This window comes from Pseudomyrmex gracilis, unplaced genomic scaffold, assembly GCF_002006095.1.
Source record: "Pseudomyrmex gracilis isolate BER0280 unplaced genomic scaffold, ASM200609v1 scaffold_200, whole genome shotgun sequence".
Taxonomy (NCBI): Eukaryota; Metazoa; Arthropoda; class Insecta; order Hymenoptera; family Formicidae; genus Pseudomyrmex; species Pseudomyrmex gracilis.
In genome coordinates, this window is record NW_018020784.1 from 31,229 (window position 1) to 53,751 (window position 22,523).

General features: G+C 32.3%; 1 protein-coding gene across 1 annotated transcript in view; it reads left to right on the plus strand.

Annotated features, from left to right (window-relative positions):
* The window catches only part of LOC109858373, a 28,213-nt gene that overhangs the window by 1,593 nt on the left and 4,097 nt on the right, over positions 1-22,523 (plus strand). The window contains exons 2-3 of the mRNA XM_020435530.1: positions 11,017-11,215; positions 14,878-14,992. Of these exons, the coding sequence (XP_020291119.1) occupies positions 11,017-11,215; positions 14,878-14,992 (314 nt within the window). The remainder of the gene's footprint in view (positions 1-11,016; positions 11,216-14,877; positions 14,993-22,523) is intronic.

Below are 22,523 nucleotides of genomic sequence, written 5' to 3' on the forward strand. Positions count from 1 at the left end.
AGCGACGGCTAAAATTTACGGATTGTTACTCAGGAAGGTGTCCTTGACAACATATGTCAAGCTCATTGAAATCGGAGGGGGGTGACCTTTTCTGTACATTTACCAAATGTAGAATCTGAAGCTGCAAAATTGATATTTAACTATATTAAACTATATCGATGTCAATAAATTTTATTTATTTTGCGAAGTGCTCTACTTGAGACAATACTGTTTTCATTTTCTCTCTTAAACATATAATTATACACAAAATAAAATATATATTTGACTATATATTTAATTATAACATATATAAAATCGTAATATTGCATGTACTATCAGCTTATAAATATTATATCGTCTTACCTAAAGTACCTATATACATATACATATATATATATATATATTGATACATACGCAAATATATAAAGCAAGCAACATAAGAGATGTAAATATCTTATGCTATATGAAATTATAGTTTTTGTGTGTTATACTAGTATTAAATTATTTTGCGAAGTACACACTATACTTCAATTTCTATGTTTCGATGCGCTGTCTTAAACCAAGCATATGGCTCGTCAAAATTGAGAGGATGTGTTATACGTATCGATAACTTTGTAGTAGATACGCAGTAAAAGCGTCAGAAATAAAGTTGCGAGAACGGGGGAGAACTCTGTCAATCGAACATTCAATTTCCACCGTACAATTGTTTTTCGGATTGTTTTTCTGAACGGATGGATCAAAGAAGCGTGCGCTAGGAACGAAATGGAAATCTTTACTCTTAGTAACAGTTGTTCACTTTTTCTTTTTGTCTTTTTTTTATTTTAGTCATAACTAAATTTATACATGTAACTTTTGAAATTTGTGCATCTCAACATTAAAATGCTGAATGGTTATATTGTACAGCCATTTTTTGTAGTTTTATTTCTTCAGAGATGAGTTATAAGCAATATCGTCATATGAGCGAGTAGCAAACATTTATACTTACCTGTAATTTAATTTTACTGTATCAGAAAAAATATATCGACAAATTTGCTCTTTGATACATTCTCTCTTCATTAAGATGATATTAATTTAATAAGATAATAATATTTAGCGACAATATATGTACTTTTTAATGTTTACTTTGTTGTTTTTCTCATTTTTATTTCTTCTTGCTATTTACGCGAGCAAACATCAAGATAAGTTTAGCGCGACATAAATCAAAAATTGTATACAAGATTGTACAACATACATAACGAGTCTTAATATAGACAGTAAAGCTTAAGACTTCCACATAGAAACGGTTTTGCGTCACGAGAGAAATATTCTGAAAATATTCGCAATTAAAATTACTTTACAACTGTTTTTATTTAATATTTTATACCGTGCGATTATTTCAACAACCTCATGATTTGTTTACGTACGGGAGGTTGCGCTTCTTCTAATAAATTTTCATCATGTATGGATGGAAATTACAATTTGTGTTGAGTTATATAAATAGTAGAGAGAGAACGATCAAAAAAAAAAAATATATATAAGGTCTACTACACTGTCGATGTGCAAAACGTCTCATTTAAATAAATAATCGAATTTATATTTTTATACGAGTTTAAATTAAATCGACATGAGCACGATCAACATGAGTATATATTACTATGGAAACATATATGTTAGATTACAAATTTATATTTTATAATGAGAGAAAATATTAATATTTTTTAACTCAGATATTATATAAAATATTTACAAAAGTGTATAGAATACACTATATAAAATAATCACAAAAATACACTCTTTTTTTAACGTAATTAAAAATCTCAAAAGCCTATTTATTCATTGTTAAAGTCTTTATTCACTGTTACAGCCTATTTATTCATTGAGATATATATTTTTTCAAGTTAGATGTTTTTGTAAAAAGCAATTTATTTAAAATATTCGATATTATTTCTGTCGAGACTTGATTTTGAACTGGATTATACATGCTTATCGGACGTGAGTTTAAAATATCAATAAGGTTTTATCCCTCACTGCCAGATCTCGATATCAACTTGTTCTCTCATAATATTTTAACACCACACCTTTTAAGTACGCGCACGCGTAATGAATCTTAAACGGTGTGTTTTTTCGGAAAGATACGTGAGATAGTTATACCAGCTTGTGATGCGTAATGTCGCGCGTACGGCATATTTGCATACAGTGTGTTCCCCATTAGCTAACAACCTAATTATGACTCTCCGCTCTACCCGCTTCGCCACCGTCCATCGCTTTGTTCGTCCCTTTTCCGTAAAGTTACCGATGTGTATATACCCTCGAGGTTAACATGGTCACAATTTTGGCCTCGTTTACGTATTATTATTAGCACGGTAGCAGGAAACGCACAAAATCTGAAATTCCCATTAAGCTTACATTTTATAATACATCAATATATGACAGTAGTAATAATATGGAATATTCCCAGAAAAAAATATTTTAGCCAAATGGAAAAAATTCACTGATGAGTAAAAATAGTTCTTTTGTATTGAGTATTATTTTTCGCTATAGCAAGAGATATAAAACTCACGCGGGACGATTTAGACGTAAGATTGAAAGTACAAACGCGATGATATGGCTATTTTAAAAATTTATCTTTATATTTATGTCACAATCTCTTCCTGATGTCATCTTTGTCTGATGTCTCTCTGATCATTCGATATATCGTCACTCCCTACGTATAATTACATAAGTGTCACATATGAGATTTTCAGTTTATTGCATAGTGACACTCAGAAAGTCATGTTCTTTGTGGTCACCAAGTATTAAAAAAAAATATTCATAAGTAAAGTAAAAATTTAAAACCGAAAGATCCCTTAACTAGGGACATTATATGAAGCTTTAAACTTTTTAAACTGCTCTCCTCTAAAATTTGCGTTTTGGAGTTACGGGATTATACGTAGGGAGTGACGATATTATAGATCTACAAGATTTACAGATCTTTTCTAGTTTTCGAAAATCAAGTTGTAGGAAAGTCTATTTAGAGATATAACTTAACCTAACGAATGTAATTGCAATATTATATAAACGAACAGTAATGCGGGTTTAATAAATATAGTTATAAATAGAAACATTGCGTAGAGAAACACGAAATGCGAATTATACAAGTCTTTCAAATATTCCGGCCGATTAGATTATAATGCTCTGAACGCGTGCGGACGCTGCGGTTTTCGTGAAATTTGTTCGCAAATTAACATGCACGTTAATTCCCATATTAATTCCTCGATTTAACCGTTTATCATGTGTTAGCAATATTAATTCGCGTTCACGTTTACGTAGAAACAAACAAAGTATGTTTACTTCCCTAAATTATTGATATACACGAAAATGTTCGAAATTTCGGACGACACAATGAAACAACGTTATTGTTACTGACTAGGATCTGCACTATGGTATATGTATATATTGTATTACTAATAATATAAAATTAATTTATTAATACTAGTGAAAGGAAAACTTGGACACTACTCATCATGTTCACACAGACAAAAGAGAACAATGTTGGGTAATTATGCAGTTATAAGAACACCTCTCGATCTCGATAATTTTGATATATGTTATCAAGATCATCTTCCTGAATAATACTATGAAGATTTTAGTCGGCGGTCGTTGTTGATTAAAATGTTATTAACAAAAAATATCTAATGATTGTATGTATTTAAGTGCTATCGTATATAAACTAAGCGCTTGTATGTATTTCGTATGTTGTCAAGGGCACTCTTCTGAGTAGTCTCGAAGTGAGAGAGAGAGATTTTAGCCGTCGCTTATTGTTCATTAAAAAGTTTAATTTATTATTACAAAAATATAATCACACAAATAATTGTTAGAAACCAACAAGTTGAAAATTTGGTAAACTGTAAACCCATGTGAAACCTCGCTTCGCGTGGAAAGTGTGTACATGGAGGCAAATCCCTCCTACGGGGGCTCCACTATCAAAAAACTAGACACATAGGTTCAGGTTGATCTTTGCTTTACATGGAAAATGTATGCATGGAGACAGTGTGTTCTGCTTCTCCTTGTGGGAGAGCTCCACTATCAAAAACACATAGGTTTGGAGTGAACCTCGCTTCACGTAGGAAATTTATAAACTTATGTGGAGAATCTTGCCTCGGTTTTAGTCGTTGCTTGTTGTAGCAAGATTTTTTACGGGTTTTCAACTCTCCGCACGCATAGCAAAGTTTAATCCAAACCTATATGTCTAGTTTCCTAATAGTGAAGCCCTCCGTAGGGAAAAGGGCTTGCCTCTACGTACACACTTTCAACGCAAAGCAAGATTCCACATGTTTAGAGTTTTCCAAATTTTTACGTCGTATAACTTTTGTTTCTTGCCAAACAAGCAAATAATGACAAATAATTTATTCCACTTTTTTCAATAATAACTTTTTAATGAACAACGACCGTCTGCTAAAACCTCCACAATATTACTCACAATGATGATCTTGATAACATATGTCAAAATTGTTGAGATCGGAAGGTGGTTCTTATAACTACATATTTATTTAATGTTGATATGACAAGAAAATATAAAAAATAAAAACTAAGATAATTTTCAATCATATTTTTTTTAAAAGAACATCAACACAAGTAGCATTGGATTTGGAATTATGCAAACGCGAGTTATATCGCAAGCTCGGTGATATTGAAAAACTCATTAGTATTGCAAATAAATCAATTAAAACACACACGTACATATTGTGATTTGACTTGCATCTAACTTAATACTGTTTCAATTATAATTATTACAAAACGAGATTACATTACGCCAAAAAAGATAATTTTTTATTGCAGTAAATAGAGATCGTATAATCGTCCAATGTCTGCAAAAATTAATTTTCCTAACTGCTAAAATAATAGAATTGGTAGAAATTCTGAACTTTTTCTGCGCAATAATAGCAAACCTCAATGATATTTAGTTTTTAATTATTATTTGTATTTTTAATTATTATTTGTATTGCTCTTATTTGTGCACCGTTATTCTGTATGTATATATATATGTATATGTATATTGGAACTTTTATTTAGTTTACTTGAAAGAATTTACTTTAAAACTTGGCAAAGTTTATCTTTACGTGTGTTATCTAACCGTATATGTATATTCATATTAAACTATACGTTGTCGCAAACATGACAGTAACTTTCTCAATACATCATTTTATTGTGATGCACTAAATCACGTTATTTTCCATGACAAATATTGCGGCACAAGTATTATGTACCGACTTTTGATCTCAATCCTAAATAACATGGAGTTTTAAGCTTGTTTTCCCGGTGAATTGACGCGGATCGTGAATAAAGTTGCCGCATAATTTGCCTCTATGTGATAAGTCGCAAGTTATTGCCGAGAATCTACGGCTCAAAGCTTTTCGAAGCTGTCAGAGGGGAAAAAACTTAACGTTATTATAGTTACTATTTCCTCGCCTTGTTACTGTTAATTTGCACCGACCTGATTCACGGTTATCATAAATTTACGATGAAACGGAGATTAAAGTCACTCGTTAATTAATCGTTTGTGACGCTGGTTGAGCAATTTTTTTTCAAATCTAATGTGCGTCTTTTAAAGGAAAAAACTGTTTTCTCTTCAAAGACAGTTTTTTACCTTTCTCTCCATATATATATGGAGAGAAGAATATATATATATAGAATATATATATATATATATATATGTGTGTGTGTGTGTGTGTGTGTGTGTGTGTGTGTGTGTGTAAAATCAGTATTATAATATTTATACTCTAATATTTGTATTATAAAAGTAAATATAAAAATATTTTATATGATATATGATTATGTACATACCCCTGAATGTATATGCTTATAGATATTTATATAAATAATGCTTTTGATGGATCATTTTACGACACTTATAGTTCGATCTTGAAGAATTGTACGATGAACAAGAAAGTTCGTTTCTAAGGGTTTCTCCGAGTTTCGTTGAAAAGTTCGCGCATAAAGAAAGTGTAGAAAAGCGCGACATCTCACTTTGTTTGGCATACAACGCCATTCGATACGTCTCGTCAAACGCGTTAAACGGGTTATTGATATGTCATGGTCAGCAGTTTTTACTCTCTGATATTCTATTTTTTACTTACATTCTAAAAGATCGTGTTACTAATCTAGCGAATACGATACACCAATAAAGATGTACCATCTTTACACGATTACCACTTTTTATACGTTACCGTTTCTCACGGCGCTTTGAAGGCTTGTTCTTTATGAGGTATCGAGTTTCCAACAGAAGGCCAAAGGTCGTTCTCAGTTGCAACGAGTTGGAAGATTTTACGCGCAATAATCATTTGTGTATATAGACGCGACGATGCTGTATTTAATTAAAAAGTTAGGATGCTGATGAGCATAGCGAAATGTTATATAAAGTGTATTTCTAGGTCGGGGAATTTATCTTCCGATAGCGTACCGGTATCGTGAGTTTTCGTAAGAGCCTTACCTGAGAGATGGATGTTCCGTTTTATCTGAAACAAAGCTATTGGCGAAATGAAGAGAGAATAGTTGAAAGATCGAAGGGAAGCTCTTTCTGTAATTTGATTCTTTCTTTTGGGGAATGTGCTTCGATAACTGTTCCAAAGAAGCGATACGTGTTCGTGAAACAAAGCAGACAATCTTTCGAAAATTCGTAGATACAAAGAGATCGTTATGTAATTAACCATTAGCTTTCGCTCTCGTGATTTAATTTCGATTTCTTAATTATTTTTTAGTTCATAATTACTCAAAATTAAACAATTGATTAAAATATTTAATGTCTTATAGTATTATATATACAATATTTATCTTATTTCTATTTTTTGTAGAAAATTTAGAATGAGATATATTGAAAATAGAGCAAAATATAAAAAAACAACAAAGCAGAATAATAAAGAGTTTTTAAGGCTCTTGAAATTCAAACAACATGAAATTTTTTGTCAATGAGATGTTTGTCGCGTATTTTTGTATTATGTATATATATACATAATACAAGATAATGCAAGATATATGTACATATATACATATATGTATATGTGTACATATGTGCATAAAGCAGCATAAGATCGAATACCTATAACGATTTTATTTCGAGCTCGCGCTATTCTTACTTGTCAATCAATTGTTTCGATATATCCATGTAATGTTTCACAAGCTGATACCAAATTCCATCAGGCGCAACAATTCAATTTATCTTCGCCGGTTACGCAGGACGTGCTTTGCTTAGAGGTTGAGCGTGCGTATGCTGGATATTGGGATCTCAGCTTAGTCCCTTGAGCTCCATTCCAGTGACTTTGGCAACACCAATGACGGTGTGTTAACTGTTATTTTCTTTCATGGGACGCGAGATTTGTCGATTTCTGAAAATTTATTCTGAAATAAAGCTGTTGAGTTTTCCGATGCTTGAAATACAAATTTAAGAACTAATTACATTTAATGTATAAATAAAAATACTGAAAATTTACATTTACAATGCATATCTTTAGACAAGAAAGAGTCTTCGCGAATAATGTTCTCCCCTCCTGAAATATAAAAATTTTATAACGAAAAGTCGATCATTTATTGGCCAACCTTGAGAAATAACAGACGATTACGTGTGCATAAGTTATGTTACTAGTTTATCGATTTTTAGACAAGACCAAACACGTGTTCGCTGCATGTGTCCGATGACGCTTCACGAACACCTGTAGATCTCGGCGTGTTGCAAGCCATTTATCGAGCGAGCAGCAAGTTATTTATGCAATCGTATTGTTTTTATCATAAGTACACTAATTTTCGTTATTGTTTTGTTTTTTGTTTGTACAGCGACTCTTGCTTAGAAAGACACAATCAACGTCCAATTTTTCTTTTTTTTGTGTCCGTAATTTATAAAATATGTATTTACAGAGTATATTGTTGCAGAGTATATTGTTTTTACAAGTAATCCACAAATGCGGCGCATTTATTATGTAGTTATAATGCAACATATATTGTTTTTTTATATTTATTTGTTACGAGAAACACTTTGCTTAATAAAATATTCATCTCAAAAGAAGCTTATGTCTACACGTCTACAGCGTGCTCGACGGAACGCTCTGTGACAGTCCATTAGCTAATAGGACAGTCGAAACTTTCTCCGATAACTTTACAAAAAATAAACATGATTTTTAAAACAGAGAAAAAACTTAACTGCAAATTGTTTTATTTTATATAGTGAGTGTGTGAGATGAATGAGTTACAACTATATACAAAATAAACACATAAAAAGCAATTCTAAAGATTGAAAATAAAAAATGATTTGTTGCCTTCCGGATTAACGGTTGACGTTTTCTCTTCGTTAAATTTTTCTCAAGGTTTATTTCCAAATCTCCCTAAGAAATAGCCAGAGATGATATTAGGCCCTTTTGCTGGATTAAGCACTTTGCCACCTAATTTGTACGTAATGGCTGAATCTCATTCCCATCACAACGCCACTGGAATAAGATGCCGGTCAAAATGAGATTTGGTACAGTAAAGAGAGAGAGAGAGAGAAAGAGAGAGATAGAGAGTTTTTAATTCAAATTATATCTTTAAATATTGTTGAAATTTTGAAAAGTAAACATTTATATAATTCTATATACCTAATATGAGTTAGGTATATGTACCGATCGCAATATATATTTGCGGTAAATTTGTAATGTTTTGTTATTGCTCTTATTTTTTTCGCTAAATTTTATACAAATTGCAATATCAGTCTATAGAGTATGATAGTGATTAAAGATAATCGATTTGACCGCTGGACTGAATAAACGCTACAAGTGGAAAAGCGGTTATCTGTTATTGGGGTTTGCTTCGAGAAGTGGCCATGGATCTTACGAAGGAAAGAAAGTACAACTGAACGAAAAGCCTTTCAATCGATATGTAATTACAGTTGGTGGTCCGCGAAGCAACAGAGCAGCTTTACACCGAATAAATATTTGCTACGATAAATAAACAAATAACATCTGCGCGCTGCGTTTATTTGATTCGGAAGGAAAAAGATGCGGATTAAACGCGAAAAAAACAACAGGCACAGTTTTTTCGGATCGTGATTCGGATCGTGACTGGATGATATATTAGTCTGTCAGGCAACAGAGACATAATTGTAATCTTGACCATTTATGATTTTTCGTGACATTACTAATGTTTCAGTCGATAACGACAACTTTCTACAAAAACCTGTCTTCACTGAATAAAAAAGTTCAAAACATGCATCAGTTTGCTGCTACTGCGACATTATTAATATCAACATATATGCGAGAAGTTGCGACGACAGACATGAGAATTGCACTGTTCCAATAAATCTCAACGGAGATAAAATTTTATACTTTGCCGATTTTTTTCTATGTTTTCTATGCATTTATTTAGTCCTATGCATTATATTTCAGCCATATAGGCCACACAATTGTTCCGATAATTATGTTCTAGAATTTTTATTGTTACAAATATTCTCTTAAATATAATTTTAGGGTTACATAATTGTGTTTCTAAAATTATACAATGTAATGTTTGTTTGAATTTCTCGTGTAATAAATACAATCTCGCTACGTGAAAGGATTAATACGGCTATTGATCGAATATTGAATGAAATTTCGTTATGACGAAAATGTTACAGCGGTATTCGTTACAATGGAATTTCATTGTGTATTCAATAAGAGCTCTATGGATTTTAATGCTGTTATGAAACGCTAAATGTTGAGCTTAGATTGAATTCTGCGTCATTTAGAATAAGCGGAAGAAAGAAAAGGGAATTAAAAAGCCGTAATTATATGACGAGAAATTTTATACGTATATAATTTTGTTATTTCCGTATATTCGCGAATTCCGTCAGTCGAAAAAACCGGTTGCTTAATAACAAAGCCATTTTTCCGGCGCAGTGAAGCTTGTTCGTTAATTAGATAATTTCCTAGTAATCCACATCGAGTATTCCGACGCGCGGAATAATCATCTTCCCAATTATTCTCACGCGCGGTGATTTGTATTACGTGCCGTACGCAATACATTCTCACATAACGAGTCGTGTGCGTCTCTGACGTTATCGATCAGCAGACATGTCGAATTCCTCGCTGTTATCTACTACTACCGTATGAAACAAGTACACACAAAAATTGAAAAGTGAATCATAGTTTTTAACATCTGTTACATGTAATTAAAAGATTATATTGTAATAATTTTAGTTTAAAATTTTTATTTCAATATATATGTATATGTTATAGATATGAAAATTTATAAGCGTTTTCGTAGCAAGTACATAAATAAGAAAAAATAGCTTATATAATCTATAACTTCGTGTATTTTTCCTTTTTCACGAGAAAATAGATCACGATGCAAAGCGCGATTAACAGATATTGCGATTGGAAATAGGCTACTTGACGTGATGTACTATTTGTAATTCAATTAAGCATGTAGAACTTATTACAAACGTTTGTCTTTGTGTCGGATAATTACATTTTATGGTATTGTAGACACAGCCACGTCTGCTCGCATCGCGCGTCTTTACTTACTTTAGTAATAATAAATAATGCAGTTATAACTGAATTTACATCTACGAAAGTTCAAACAAATTTTCACTAATTATAAACGCTGAAGGAATTTAAATTGAAAGTTGCTAAACCTTTCTCTTTACCAGTAACATATATTATTAGCGTCACGATATTGTAGGTGTAACAAGTTTAAATAATCGATTGGTATAGCAAAGTATTTTCTGTTTCTCATTAAACGCTGCAGGTATAAAATCGATGTTCCTTTGATTGAATTTGCGAAGCATCGATAGCTTGTAAATTGCAATTTAAAATGCACAACTTTAATGTGTATAATTAGATAAAAAAATTGTTATGATCTCTCTATTTTATGTAAATAAAAATTGAAGAGTTTTTCATCTTTGTGAACTTTCAAAATTCTACTAACAATAGCAAGATATTTAACATTGAATAGTATGAAAAATGTGTTAAAATAACTATTCTTTACATTTACGCTGTATATTTTATTGCATTTCTATTTTTCTCGCATGTGTATTGCTCTCGAGCGTGTGTATTTATCACGTTTTGTTCTTGTTGACAGTCCGTGGGAATAGAAGTGCGGGTGACCAACGAGATATCCGTGGTCTCGACGGAAACAAATGCAGTCCGGGATGCAGCACCACCTTGGACTACCATATCGGCTCCGAGTCGAACCACTCCGCCAACGCCCACTAATCCACACCCACAATACTTATCGCCTTACGTCCTTCACGGGCGGAATTCGCTTTGTTCTGCAAATGGTAATAAGATCTTGCAGTTATATTACCTTGCATGAAGCGCATCACGCATTAAACAAAAGAAAAAGTCACGCTTTTTCTTTTAATGTTTTTATTTTTTACTACAATGATTGCTTGAATAAAAGAAGGCAGACCCATATAATATATCATCTAATCGCGGCAAAATAAAACTTCCTTGACACCACATTTTTTTCCATTGTGTATGAGCTTTTTACTTATTTAGAACTTACAAATAAACACATAGAAAAATGCTTTTCTTTTAAAAATGGGAAAATAGCTATTTTATTAATATAATACATTTCACAATATTATATTACATATATTTATATAAGTACACTTAGTTATTTATTTGTTTATTTCAAACATAATTTTGCTATTTTTTTTATTAGCTAAACTATTGCGAGGACGTCTCGTGTAGTTTTGAAGTTTGTCGACGTATTTAAGCTATCTAATAAACAAATCTCTGTTTTTACAAAAGTCAAAACGAGTGTCGCACATTTCCTGCATGCGATGAGATCGAAATTGATCATTCCCGCACAGCACCTTTTATTGCAAATACATATTAGATACGTAACAATATTGCATTTACATTGCGTTTCATTTCATATCAAGTATAATGTATTAAATATGTAATTAACGCAATAGGTTTGAAATATCTAAGAAATTAAGTTAAATATCTTGAACTACGTATGTAATATATATGTATATAACACACAGGTATATTACGCATATTACGTAAATGTATCAAATGAATGTATCAAACACATAGTTAATATTTATTTAACAAAGGTTACGTTCAGCAGAACTCAGAGCTTAGCACGCGCTTTGTGATTATTGCTTGTCATTAATATATACTTTTATATTTGCAATAGATTTACAAAAACAAGTTAATTACAGATAATAAGCGCTTAGCTCATGCGCTAAGTTCTGCTGAAAGCAGCCAATATGTCATAAAAATTAACGTAAAGATTAACTAAGCACCACTAACTTCAAAACATCAGACAGTTTTTGACCGACCCAGTAATCTCGCAGTTTAAAAAAAGTATGTGAGTGATATTGGAAAGAAAGAAGTGCTCGCAAAAAATAATATATAAGTTTTGAAAAATATATTATCATGGTCGGCACTTGTTCGAATTTTTTATTTTATTTAGTTTTGGAAACAAATAAAATCTAAAATTTAAGTAATAAAAATGCTTTATATTGCTAATGTATTTCTAAAGATTAACATTTTTATCATTTAAAAAATATATATAGTGTAACAACATTTTTATTACTTTAAACTTTACAATACATATGTAACTTTACATTATATATGTTATAGTCATTTCGAAGCACGAGCAATCCTAGGATTGATTGGTCAATGCGCGGAAAAAGCAAGCGTTTTGGTCAAAGTTCAAAATAGTTTTTTTTTGGCTTTTGACTGTTGTGTTTTTAGTCAATCCTAGAAGTAACTAACACGGCTGGTTAAAGTTAAAATCTAAAAAACTCACTTCGAACTTCGACTAGTCAATCCTAGGTGTAATTGAAATAATTGTTATGGTCAAAGCCTGAAGCACGAGCGTTTCTAAGATTGACTGGTCAATATGAGAAACAACCAAGCGTTGTTTTAGTCCGAAATAGTTTTGTTTCGGCTTTGACTGGTGTGTTTTTACGCAGTTCTAGGAGTGACTAACAACTTTTAGATAATTTTTATTGAATAAAGTTTAATTTATTACACATTACATATATATATTAAACTTTTAAACATATGGAAAGAAAGGCCGATTATTTATTGAATAATCTGTCATACGTATTGATCCAATTTTTTGATCTTTTTCAATAAAAATGTTGTGTATAATGATTCTGAATCATATCGAGTTTTTTAACTTCTTATTATAATGTTAACCGATAGCGCTCCGCACGTTTTTGTACCACTGCCTACCAGCAACTCCGGCACATTTTCGCAGCGGGACGAGTGAGAAGAAGGAGTCTTATTTTAAGTGAGAAGAATTACACGTGCTTGTGAATATTTTTGATTTTATTTATTTTATACATATGCACTTTCTTTTTGTAAATAACAATTTTGTAAATAACAATTGCCAACGCCGACGATTCCGTAGCATCTTAAGCGTAATCATGCTAAAAACATTTGGCTCCGCAGCGGAGCCTACGGAGTTACGGAACAAATGACGGATAGCTCCGTAGCGGAGCCAACGGAGCGCTAAGGGTTAATTCTTATTATTTCTTATTATAATATTAAATACTTTTGCAATATTTGTACATACATTACAAAAGTGTAATTTTCTGAAGTAGTATTATACTTTTATAAATTATTACAAATTAATAAATTATAATTGCGTAAATGAGTCACGGTTCGGCCTCGCTATGCGTAAACTTAACGCGAGATACTACTGTGCCTTTTGATTACTTATAATTTATTAATATGCATTTTAATTCAAATTAGAATTAACTCACACCTAGAATTGACTACTCAAAGTCCAAAGTGATGTTTTTAGATTTTAGTTTTTTACAACACGAACAAAAAGAACATAAAAGAAATAGTGTTTTAATACTAGTGTATCCGATTGAGTCTGTGTCCGATTGATACTGTGTCCGATTGGGACTGTGTTCAATTGACACATACTACCTGTCCGGTTTATTTTGTGCACATCTGAGACTTATCCTGTTAGTCATTCCTAGAATTGCTTAAAAACACACTAGTCAAAGCCGAAACAAAACTATTTCGGACTAAAACAACGCTTGGTTGTTTCTCATATTGACCAGTCAATCTTAGAAACGCTCGTGCTTCAGGCTTTGACCATAACAGTCATTTTAATCACACCTAGGATTGACTAGTCAAAGTTCGAAGTGAGTTTCTTAGATTTTAACTTTAACCAGCCGTGTTAGTTACTTTTAGGATTGACTAAAAACACAACAGTCGAAAGCCAAAACCAAAACTATTTCAGACTTTGACCAAAACGCTTCGTTCTTGCTGCGCATTGATCAGTCAATCTTCCGATTGCTCCCGTGGGCTTTAACTATAACATATATATTATATATACTATATACTATATATACTATATATGTATATATATACACGCGTGCGCGCACACACACGCACGCACACACATATATGTATATGTATATATGTATATTCAATAACAATATGTATATTCAATACGTGTTTCATACGTAAATTCTGTATTTGATACGTATCAAATACATAATTTACGTATGTAACAGGTATCGAATATACATATTGTTATATAATGTATATCTGCTATGTAAGTTCTATCTATTACATCCTATAGCGCGAATATTCATTGGTATTAAACATATATCATGTACATATGTTTACATGATTTATATATATTATTACGTGTTTGCTATATAGCAACACTTTACATTTTATGTATCTGCTATGTATCTGAAATATAAAATGCTGTGCGGGTTATTATTAATCCCACATGATGGTAATTCTTTTGCATTAATGTTTTCCTTTGCATTAATGTAATCCTTTGCATTAATGTAATCCTTTGCATTAATGTAATCCTTTTATAGGCACAGTGCGATTTTATTTAGGAAATGCCATAAAACAGATTACGCGTGCACTCGAAATTTGCAGATATGTCGCACACTTTGCTTTGCAATAATTTCTCTCTAGTTCGAAGATTATTACATTACAGATTACACGCGGAGAAGGCGGCCTATGACACTGCGCATCGGTCCTCGTCTGAGTCTTCCGAGCAGAAGCACATCCGCGCCCACCACAACTACAGACGGGGAATGGCGTGCACTTAGGTGAGTCTAATAGAATCTCTCTTGCTGTTTCCTGTAATACCCGTTTCCACGGCAATCTGTTTTGCTCTTGCGGTAAACTCTACCCGTCACGTCGAGTCGAGCGCGCAAACATTAATAGAAGCTCATTGCAAAAGCAGATTTTGCTTACGGTAGATATTACGTTGCGTTAAACCGATAATCGAATTAGATGTAAGTGTAACTGTGTGAAAATCATAGATTCGTAATATTTACTAGGCAAGAAAGAAAGCTTTTACAATTTTTTTTGTAAGTTTTCCGTGTTTAAATATGTACGGTATTGCGAAAAAATTAATGCAACTTAAAAAATTGTTACGATAGCTTTACAAAAATTTTATTACTGGTTTGATCACAATAATACTTATTTTTAATAATAAAAGTACTGTTCAACAGTAATAAATTTTTGCAACAAAGTATTTAACATCTGAATATTTTGTACAAAATATTAGTAATTAGTGTATTTGAAGTAAACAAGCCTTTGCTAATATGAAAAACATTGTTGAAACGTTTGTTTACGTTCTCAATCTTTTAACTTTCGTTTGTATTAAAGTATCATGTGACTAATTAGCTTTTCTTAATACTTCACAAGAATATACGTGTGTCATTAGAAAACAAATATAATAAATATGTATGTTATTTTTATGATAATTTGATCGGGTGTGTCGTTTAATATAAATTTGCATGCTTGTGGAGATTGATCTTAATTTTGTCGCGTGAACTATACAAATGAGAATCTGATCTATTAAAGATTCGATCAATATAAATTCCGCAGTTCGGCTATCTATGTGTTATATAAAGAGATGACAAGAAAGTTACATATTTAAATATATCACTTGTCAGCTAACTAAAGTGATGTGTATTAGCGCTGTTTGCGATTACTCTTATCATATCTTGCTTATCATTCTATGTGCGTTTTATTTTAGCGCGTTTAGTGCATAGCGTGAAAAAAAGTTTTTAAAACTACATTCCTTACGCGTCACGTAGAACAAGAAAAAATCGACAAATGTTTCTACAGATACACAACTACAGATATACAACTCTTTGATTGACTTTTATTTTAATTTTTAATATATCAATTCAGTTATATTGTTTTGATATTTTTTACAAGTCATTTATCAATATTATAATTTTGGGCATGCTGTGTTATCAACTTTTAAATATATTCGATTTCGCATCTTATCGACACTAGAAAGAAAAGGATGTGAATCTGGATGTGCCTCACTGCAGGATACCCTGCAGTTATCTGTTAAAATTATTCCTGCTAGTTCGTTCGTCGGTAATTCAGTACAATTTTCACAGCACTTAAAACTTTTGCCAACAGAATACAGGTGTGTTTCAAGAAAATAGAACATCAATATGGAGTTTCATTTTCTATTGCGGCATAGTTACCAACCGTAAAATTCACATAAAAAAGTTTCGCGCAATACCAAACGAGCTGTTCTCGAACGAGTTTCTCGTTTGTCGATATTATGGTTGCTCTCGTAATAGTTTTCCGTTTATTCAACTAAAAACTTGAGTTTTACATATGAGTATGTGTGTATAGTCACTTATATAAGTGTACATTTAATGAATTTATATTGGATTATATGTTGTGGTAGCTAATGATAAAGTTATTGTTTTTTTATGTTTAATTTAAATAGAAAACTGTTTTTTATTCAAAGATATCAAGATGATAATATATATATATATATATATATATATAAAACAATAAATTTTAAGAAACTAAAGTTAAAGTAAGTTTGTGATTGACATTTGAAGCAGTAAAACGATGAACGTTTCGATTTTCTGCCTTTGATTATTTTTTATAACAGTTTAAACACAAATTCAAATTTTCCGTTTGTGTTATTTGATTTACTCTCACTAGTATAGTATAAAACATATTGCTCTCTTCTATATTTGAGTTTGCTCTGACATATATATATATATCTCTGACGTATATATATATTACTTCAAAGTAAAACAGACAAGTATATATACGTACAGATACCTTACCATTCAATCGTACATTTACATACGTATAGTTTTATTTGTAAAAATATATATATTTTTACCATACATATATTTTTACATGTAAAAAGCATATATAAAAGAAATGTAAAAACATATAATATATATACTGCGTTATATGTATAATATATATTATATAATACATATAATATATTATTATACTTTATATATATATTTTATTAAAAAGTATTAAACTTACATATTTATTAAGGTTCATATTTATTAAAATATATATTTATTAAAGTACATATTTATTAAAAAGTATATTTTCTAACGAATCTTAATAAATATGTAAGTTTTTGTGTGATTTATTTAAATTAATGATCCTATTCGTACAATAAAAAAAAAGATTTATTTATATCACATATAATGCATTTTATGCATCGCAGAAAAGATAAATTAGAGTTTACATTTTATATTGTGTATTAAATAAACACCCATCGCGCTAAAATATATTGTTTAGCATTGTATTTTTTTTTTTATTTGAAAAGATGAACTCTTGCTATCAGATGTCAGTCAACACACGTGACTCTCGCGATAGCTGATGTTTTACAAATATTTGTAATTGTTTTCGCGCGTGATATAATAGGCCGTACATGTAATGGATAGTCATTACTTTTTTGTTATATATATATTTTGATTTTGACTTTTCAATAAATACATATGAACATTTTCAATCCAAAGTATCTGAAAGATAAAACATCGCGAAAAGAGTTACCTGGTAATCTGACGCTTTTGCCACCCTTAAAGCTCGAGGGTAGATTTACCGGTACCAAGATGTCGTCGTGGTCGAGGAGTCGATGACACGTAGCCGCCACTCCTCGTGGCGTTACCGCGGTAGGCAGCGTTGCGTTTTGTTGTGATCGCAACGGCCTTACGGACAGTCGCGCGCGCGTTTCGCTTCGCGGATCAGACTTTCTCGCGCTTATTCACGTCGTGAAAACTGACGCACGCGCTTGTCGGCGATGCGTCGCGTCGCGCGTGCTTCTACGCCGAGAGGCTGATAGTCGCGCGTAAACGTTACCACGGTATACGCCGCCTGAATTTCCGAGCTTCTATACTCGAAATCACGCGGACTTAACGGGAGAAGAAATTTCATCGAAATTTTTCGCGCCCGTCAAAAGCGCACGTATGTTTGCACTCTACTCATCATCGTCATCATTGTTATCATCAAGCCGGTGCGCAGGCCTGTCACCGTAAATTCGAGTAGTGTGATGTGAAATAAGCGAGACGCGTAAGCGCAACGTGTCGCGACAGTTTACACCGACGACGAAAAGAAAGCAGTAAATTTTGCAGCACGCACGAGCGTTTTGACATTTTGGATTTTATTTTCTCTGAATGCTGATACACCAGTATTGCAGAGTGATTGATACGATTTTGTCGGATTGTAGTTCGCGAGAAACTTCGTTTTGAAAAGCCTGATATTTTAGTGCGTTTCAATATCTCGGTATTAACTTTTATTGAATAAAATTCTCTGGAAATATAGATGGTATATATATAGACAAAGCCGCGTTGAAAAAATTTTATTGCAGTTTTGTCGAACTCCGTTAAGCATATCAGAAATCACGTGCAGATATTTTATTGTGTCTCGTCTACATGACGTTCCTACTTTGGAAACCATTGCTCATTTCCTTTGCTGGAGAAGAGAAGGGGAAAAAGAGATATACATATCGATAGCTTTATTCAGAAGTTGCAGCTTCTAAGTTTAGTTTCTTTCAACACGTGAAAATCTTATTTAACACAGATATATCGATATTCTCTCATCTCCAATATAATTTATTATTAAATGTAGTGTCGAGTTTCGCTTATGTTTAATATAGGAATAGCCGTCAAACTTATAAAATAAGAAAGACAATTGTATTTAACGCTAAATATGCGGGACTATTAGCACCGAAGTTAAAAAGCTAATTTTCCGGTGAAACTGCAAGATTATGAATCAAAGTTTCTTTATGTAGCGAACGTCATCCCGAGAAACTTTTATAATAAATGGTTTCATTGTTTTTCTTTACAATTTTGAGAAAGTTGTTGCTCTCTTTTGCTTCGCAACGATGAGATACATTGAGAAGAGAAGTTCGGTGAGAAAAGCACATAGAAAATCTTGAGAATCCGTGTTCGTTGACCTGTACGGCGGTCTAGATGAAAACAATCGTTTTGGTCGAGAGTACCGAGCGAGAAACTAATGCGATTTGCGCGGGAAATTGAGATAAACGACCAAGATTCTCGCACAAAGTTTTTCTCCGGAAAATTATTAGATTGTTCTTAGGTGACCAGCAGTTATAAAAAAAAAAGATCGATAAATGCAACACTAACAACGTTTGCAGGAAAAATTCATCATCTTTGTAATTGCTTCGTTAATTTAATATTTAAAGAAGAAAGAAGTTGATTTATTTAATATAATATACATAACCGCTCGAAACTAAAATGGAAAAAGTCATCATGATAAACGAGCAACCGAAAATAAATCAAAGTGTGGACTAAAACGGATATCACTGTTCCCAATTGTCGAAGATATTAAAAAGCGAATGTTGAATATTGCAAGACACAGTGTTCATACTGTAGAATCAGCACGCGACAAGTACGTTGCATACGTACGTCATAAATTAAGCCGATCATAAACGTGTATTACGATACGATCTCGTTGAACGAAGAGGATTTGATTTCTTGAACATCGAAGTGCGAAGCTTGATTGCTCTTTTCGAGCAAGAATGTTACACACAGTGCGTAAAGCGATATCGGGGTTTGGAATCAACACAGATCCAATTTGTGTAATTGAGCAATTCCTGAGAAATGGATTCCCGTGGAAATGCAGACCGGAACTGCATTGTGCGCATTGTAAGTAAGACGGCGAAAGCGTCTAGAATAGGTATCTGCTGGTGCGATTTTCGACCCGATGCAACGATCGAATTTCGTGGAGCGTAAATTGTTGCTTTGTGGAGTTGTGTGCTTTTGATTTGTTACACCTTCGAAATTCAACGTTTGCAAATACAATCTTCTGTTGTGTAGCTGTTTTCTGCGTCGGTCTAGTTATTTGTTGTTGTTTTTTTTTTTTTTTTTATCTTCAAGAAACTGCCTATTTGAATTTGTTTGAGATAAAGGTCTATTAGTTTTAGCATAAGAAATTTTGAGGCACGGTTTCTTGAGATATATAAATGTACAAAAATTATAACTTGGTCTTTAAAGGAGAAATCTCGGTCTCCCTATTATTTTTGACACTTTATTAATGGAGGTCATACCTCGCGTTGGCAGTCGTTATTGCGTTTTTCACGTTAGAATGAAGTAACAAAATCGCTTTTGACATATTTCAAAAGTCTAAAACTATCACGAAATTTTTCACTACTTTACAAAATTGTCGTTGGTTTTTACATTTGTTGGATTTCAGATGTGTGATTTTCTCGGTATCTTAATGTTGTTTTACTTTTTTGTTCTATTTTTCGTCTCTTTCGTCTCTTCCGAAAGAAAAAGATAGTGCTTTATGACTGCAAATTAACATATTAACAAGATGAAGTTCTGCAATCATTAAAAGTTGAATTTCGAAAGTTTGTCTTGCCATTACAGTACTTCACGTTGCGGAATTCTCTATGTAGGGCTACGCTTGAATAATTTCTCATGGTAGTTGTATTTGTTATAGAAATATGTCAAAACTTTTTTTTTCTTGTTCGATATTTTTTTGCATTCGTACGAAACAGATTTTACCTAGGTTAGCACAAGTAGAAAACTTAAGTAATTTAATACACGGTTGCTAATACCAAACAATATTAGAAAAAACCGTGTTAAGTAAGCTCTTACAATTAGGTCGCTCTAGTCTTTTAAACGCACAGCGAGAGAAAGCCTTTTCAAACTAAATACAATTGACTAAATAACAAGATAGAGAAAACACGTTGAAAATCTTGTTTTTTTTCCATTTTAAACGTATATAATCTATCAATAGTATTTGTATTTGTTATTTAATTGATAAAATTTCACGCATTCTTTTTTCAGAAAATTCTAGGAAATTTTTCAGTTTTTTTAAATAATGTATTTCTAACAAAAACGTTTGTTTTGTTATATTTTTAGTAGACACGTAGAAATTCACGAGTAATTCACTCGTGTGCTTACTCAAACTCGCTTATGCTTATTAATGTTTAGTAGTAATAATGTTTTTATCGTTTCACGAATTTTTCTCACTCTGCCAGTGAAATTTTTTTTCCTGCACCGGAGTGCGAAGCAAACGGGAAAGTTTCTGTGAGTAGTGGTCAAAGTTTTGCGTTTCTTTCTGCTTTGCGTTGTACGGAGTCATGATTCTCTTTTTTCCGTTTATTTTTCTCCTGCCGCCAGTGCCGCAGTGGAATAAGAAACTTTTATAACGGCGCGTAGCTTCGCGTCAGCCGCAGCACGATAACCTGCGAATCTGAAACGCAATGAATTACGCTCGCGATAACGTCACAGCGCAAGTGCTGGTTCAGAACGGTGTATTTCGCGCTTTTATTAACAATTACTTTGCACGCGGCCGGCCGTGTTATAACACATTGCAGGAAATTGTACATCACGAAAATTTGAATGTTGGCATTCGTTTTCATTTGACAAATTAAAGTTCGATCCGCTTTGAAATGCTGACGGAGAGTTTAATTACAGTTCAAATTTATAGCACACACGATGCCGAGACACAACATATACACTTAATTAATCAAGTTTATAATTGGCGTGCTCTTTAGATACGTGTTCATAAAAAACAATTATTTGTCATACAATATTTCAATTTGAGCATACATGGACAATATTTTCAAACTGTCACGTGAATAAAAAAAATTTTTTTTTAACATATATGTAGATATATTATAAAAGATTATTATCTATAAAAATAACTTTAAAAAACTATTTTATATCTGTGTGGAAGAGGAAAATTCTTGCAGTGTAAACCATTCACTTGTTTCATATTTTCTTCCACATTCATCGTTTTCCGCGTAGGCAACGTTCCTCGAACGGCCTTGTTGTTGCGTCAGAAAGATACACATTAGTAGGCAAAAATAGCTAACTACTTTTGCATGAGAAATGATGTAATTCTTGTTTTTCAAACGTTTTACAAATCTACGAAAGTTCTGCTTACAAGTTTCGAGTAGAACGCACAATCCGATCAGAAAATTGCCTTAATTTACGTAACTTTCCTAGGGTTCTAAGAGAAAAAGAGAGAGAGAGAGAGGGGGAGGGAGAGAAAGAGAGAGAGAGAGAGCTTGTTAGCGATGAACAAACTTACAGTTTTGTTTGAATTCATATAAGCGATAGGATCAGAAAGTTTCAACGCGATATTTCACTTATTTATTTTAAGAAAATAGCGAACATTTGTTAGTTAGAACAATTTGATATCCTATTGTATCTCGCAACAAATAACTGCAGGCTACGTATCTTCACGTTATATATTTTTCAGTATTGAATTCATAACAATATCGTTGAATGTTGCGAACAATGTTGCTGTCAGAGAGAGAGAAAAAGAGAGAGAGAGAGAGAGAGAGAGAGAGAGAGAGAGAGAGAGAGA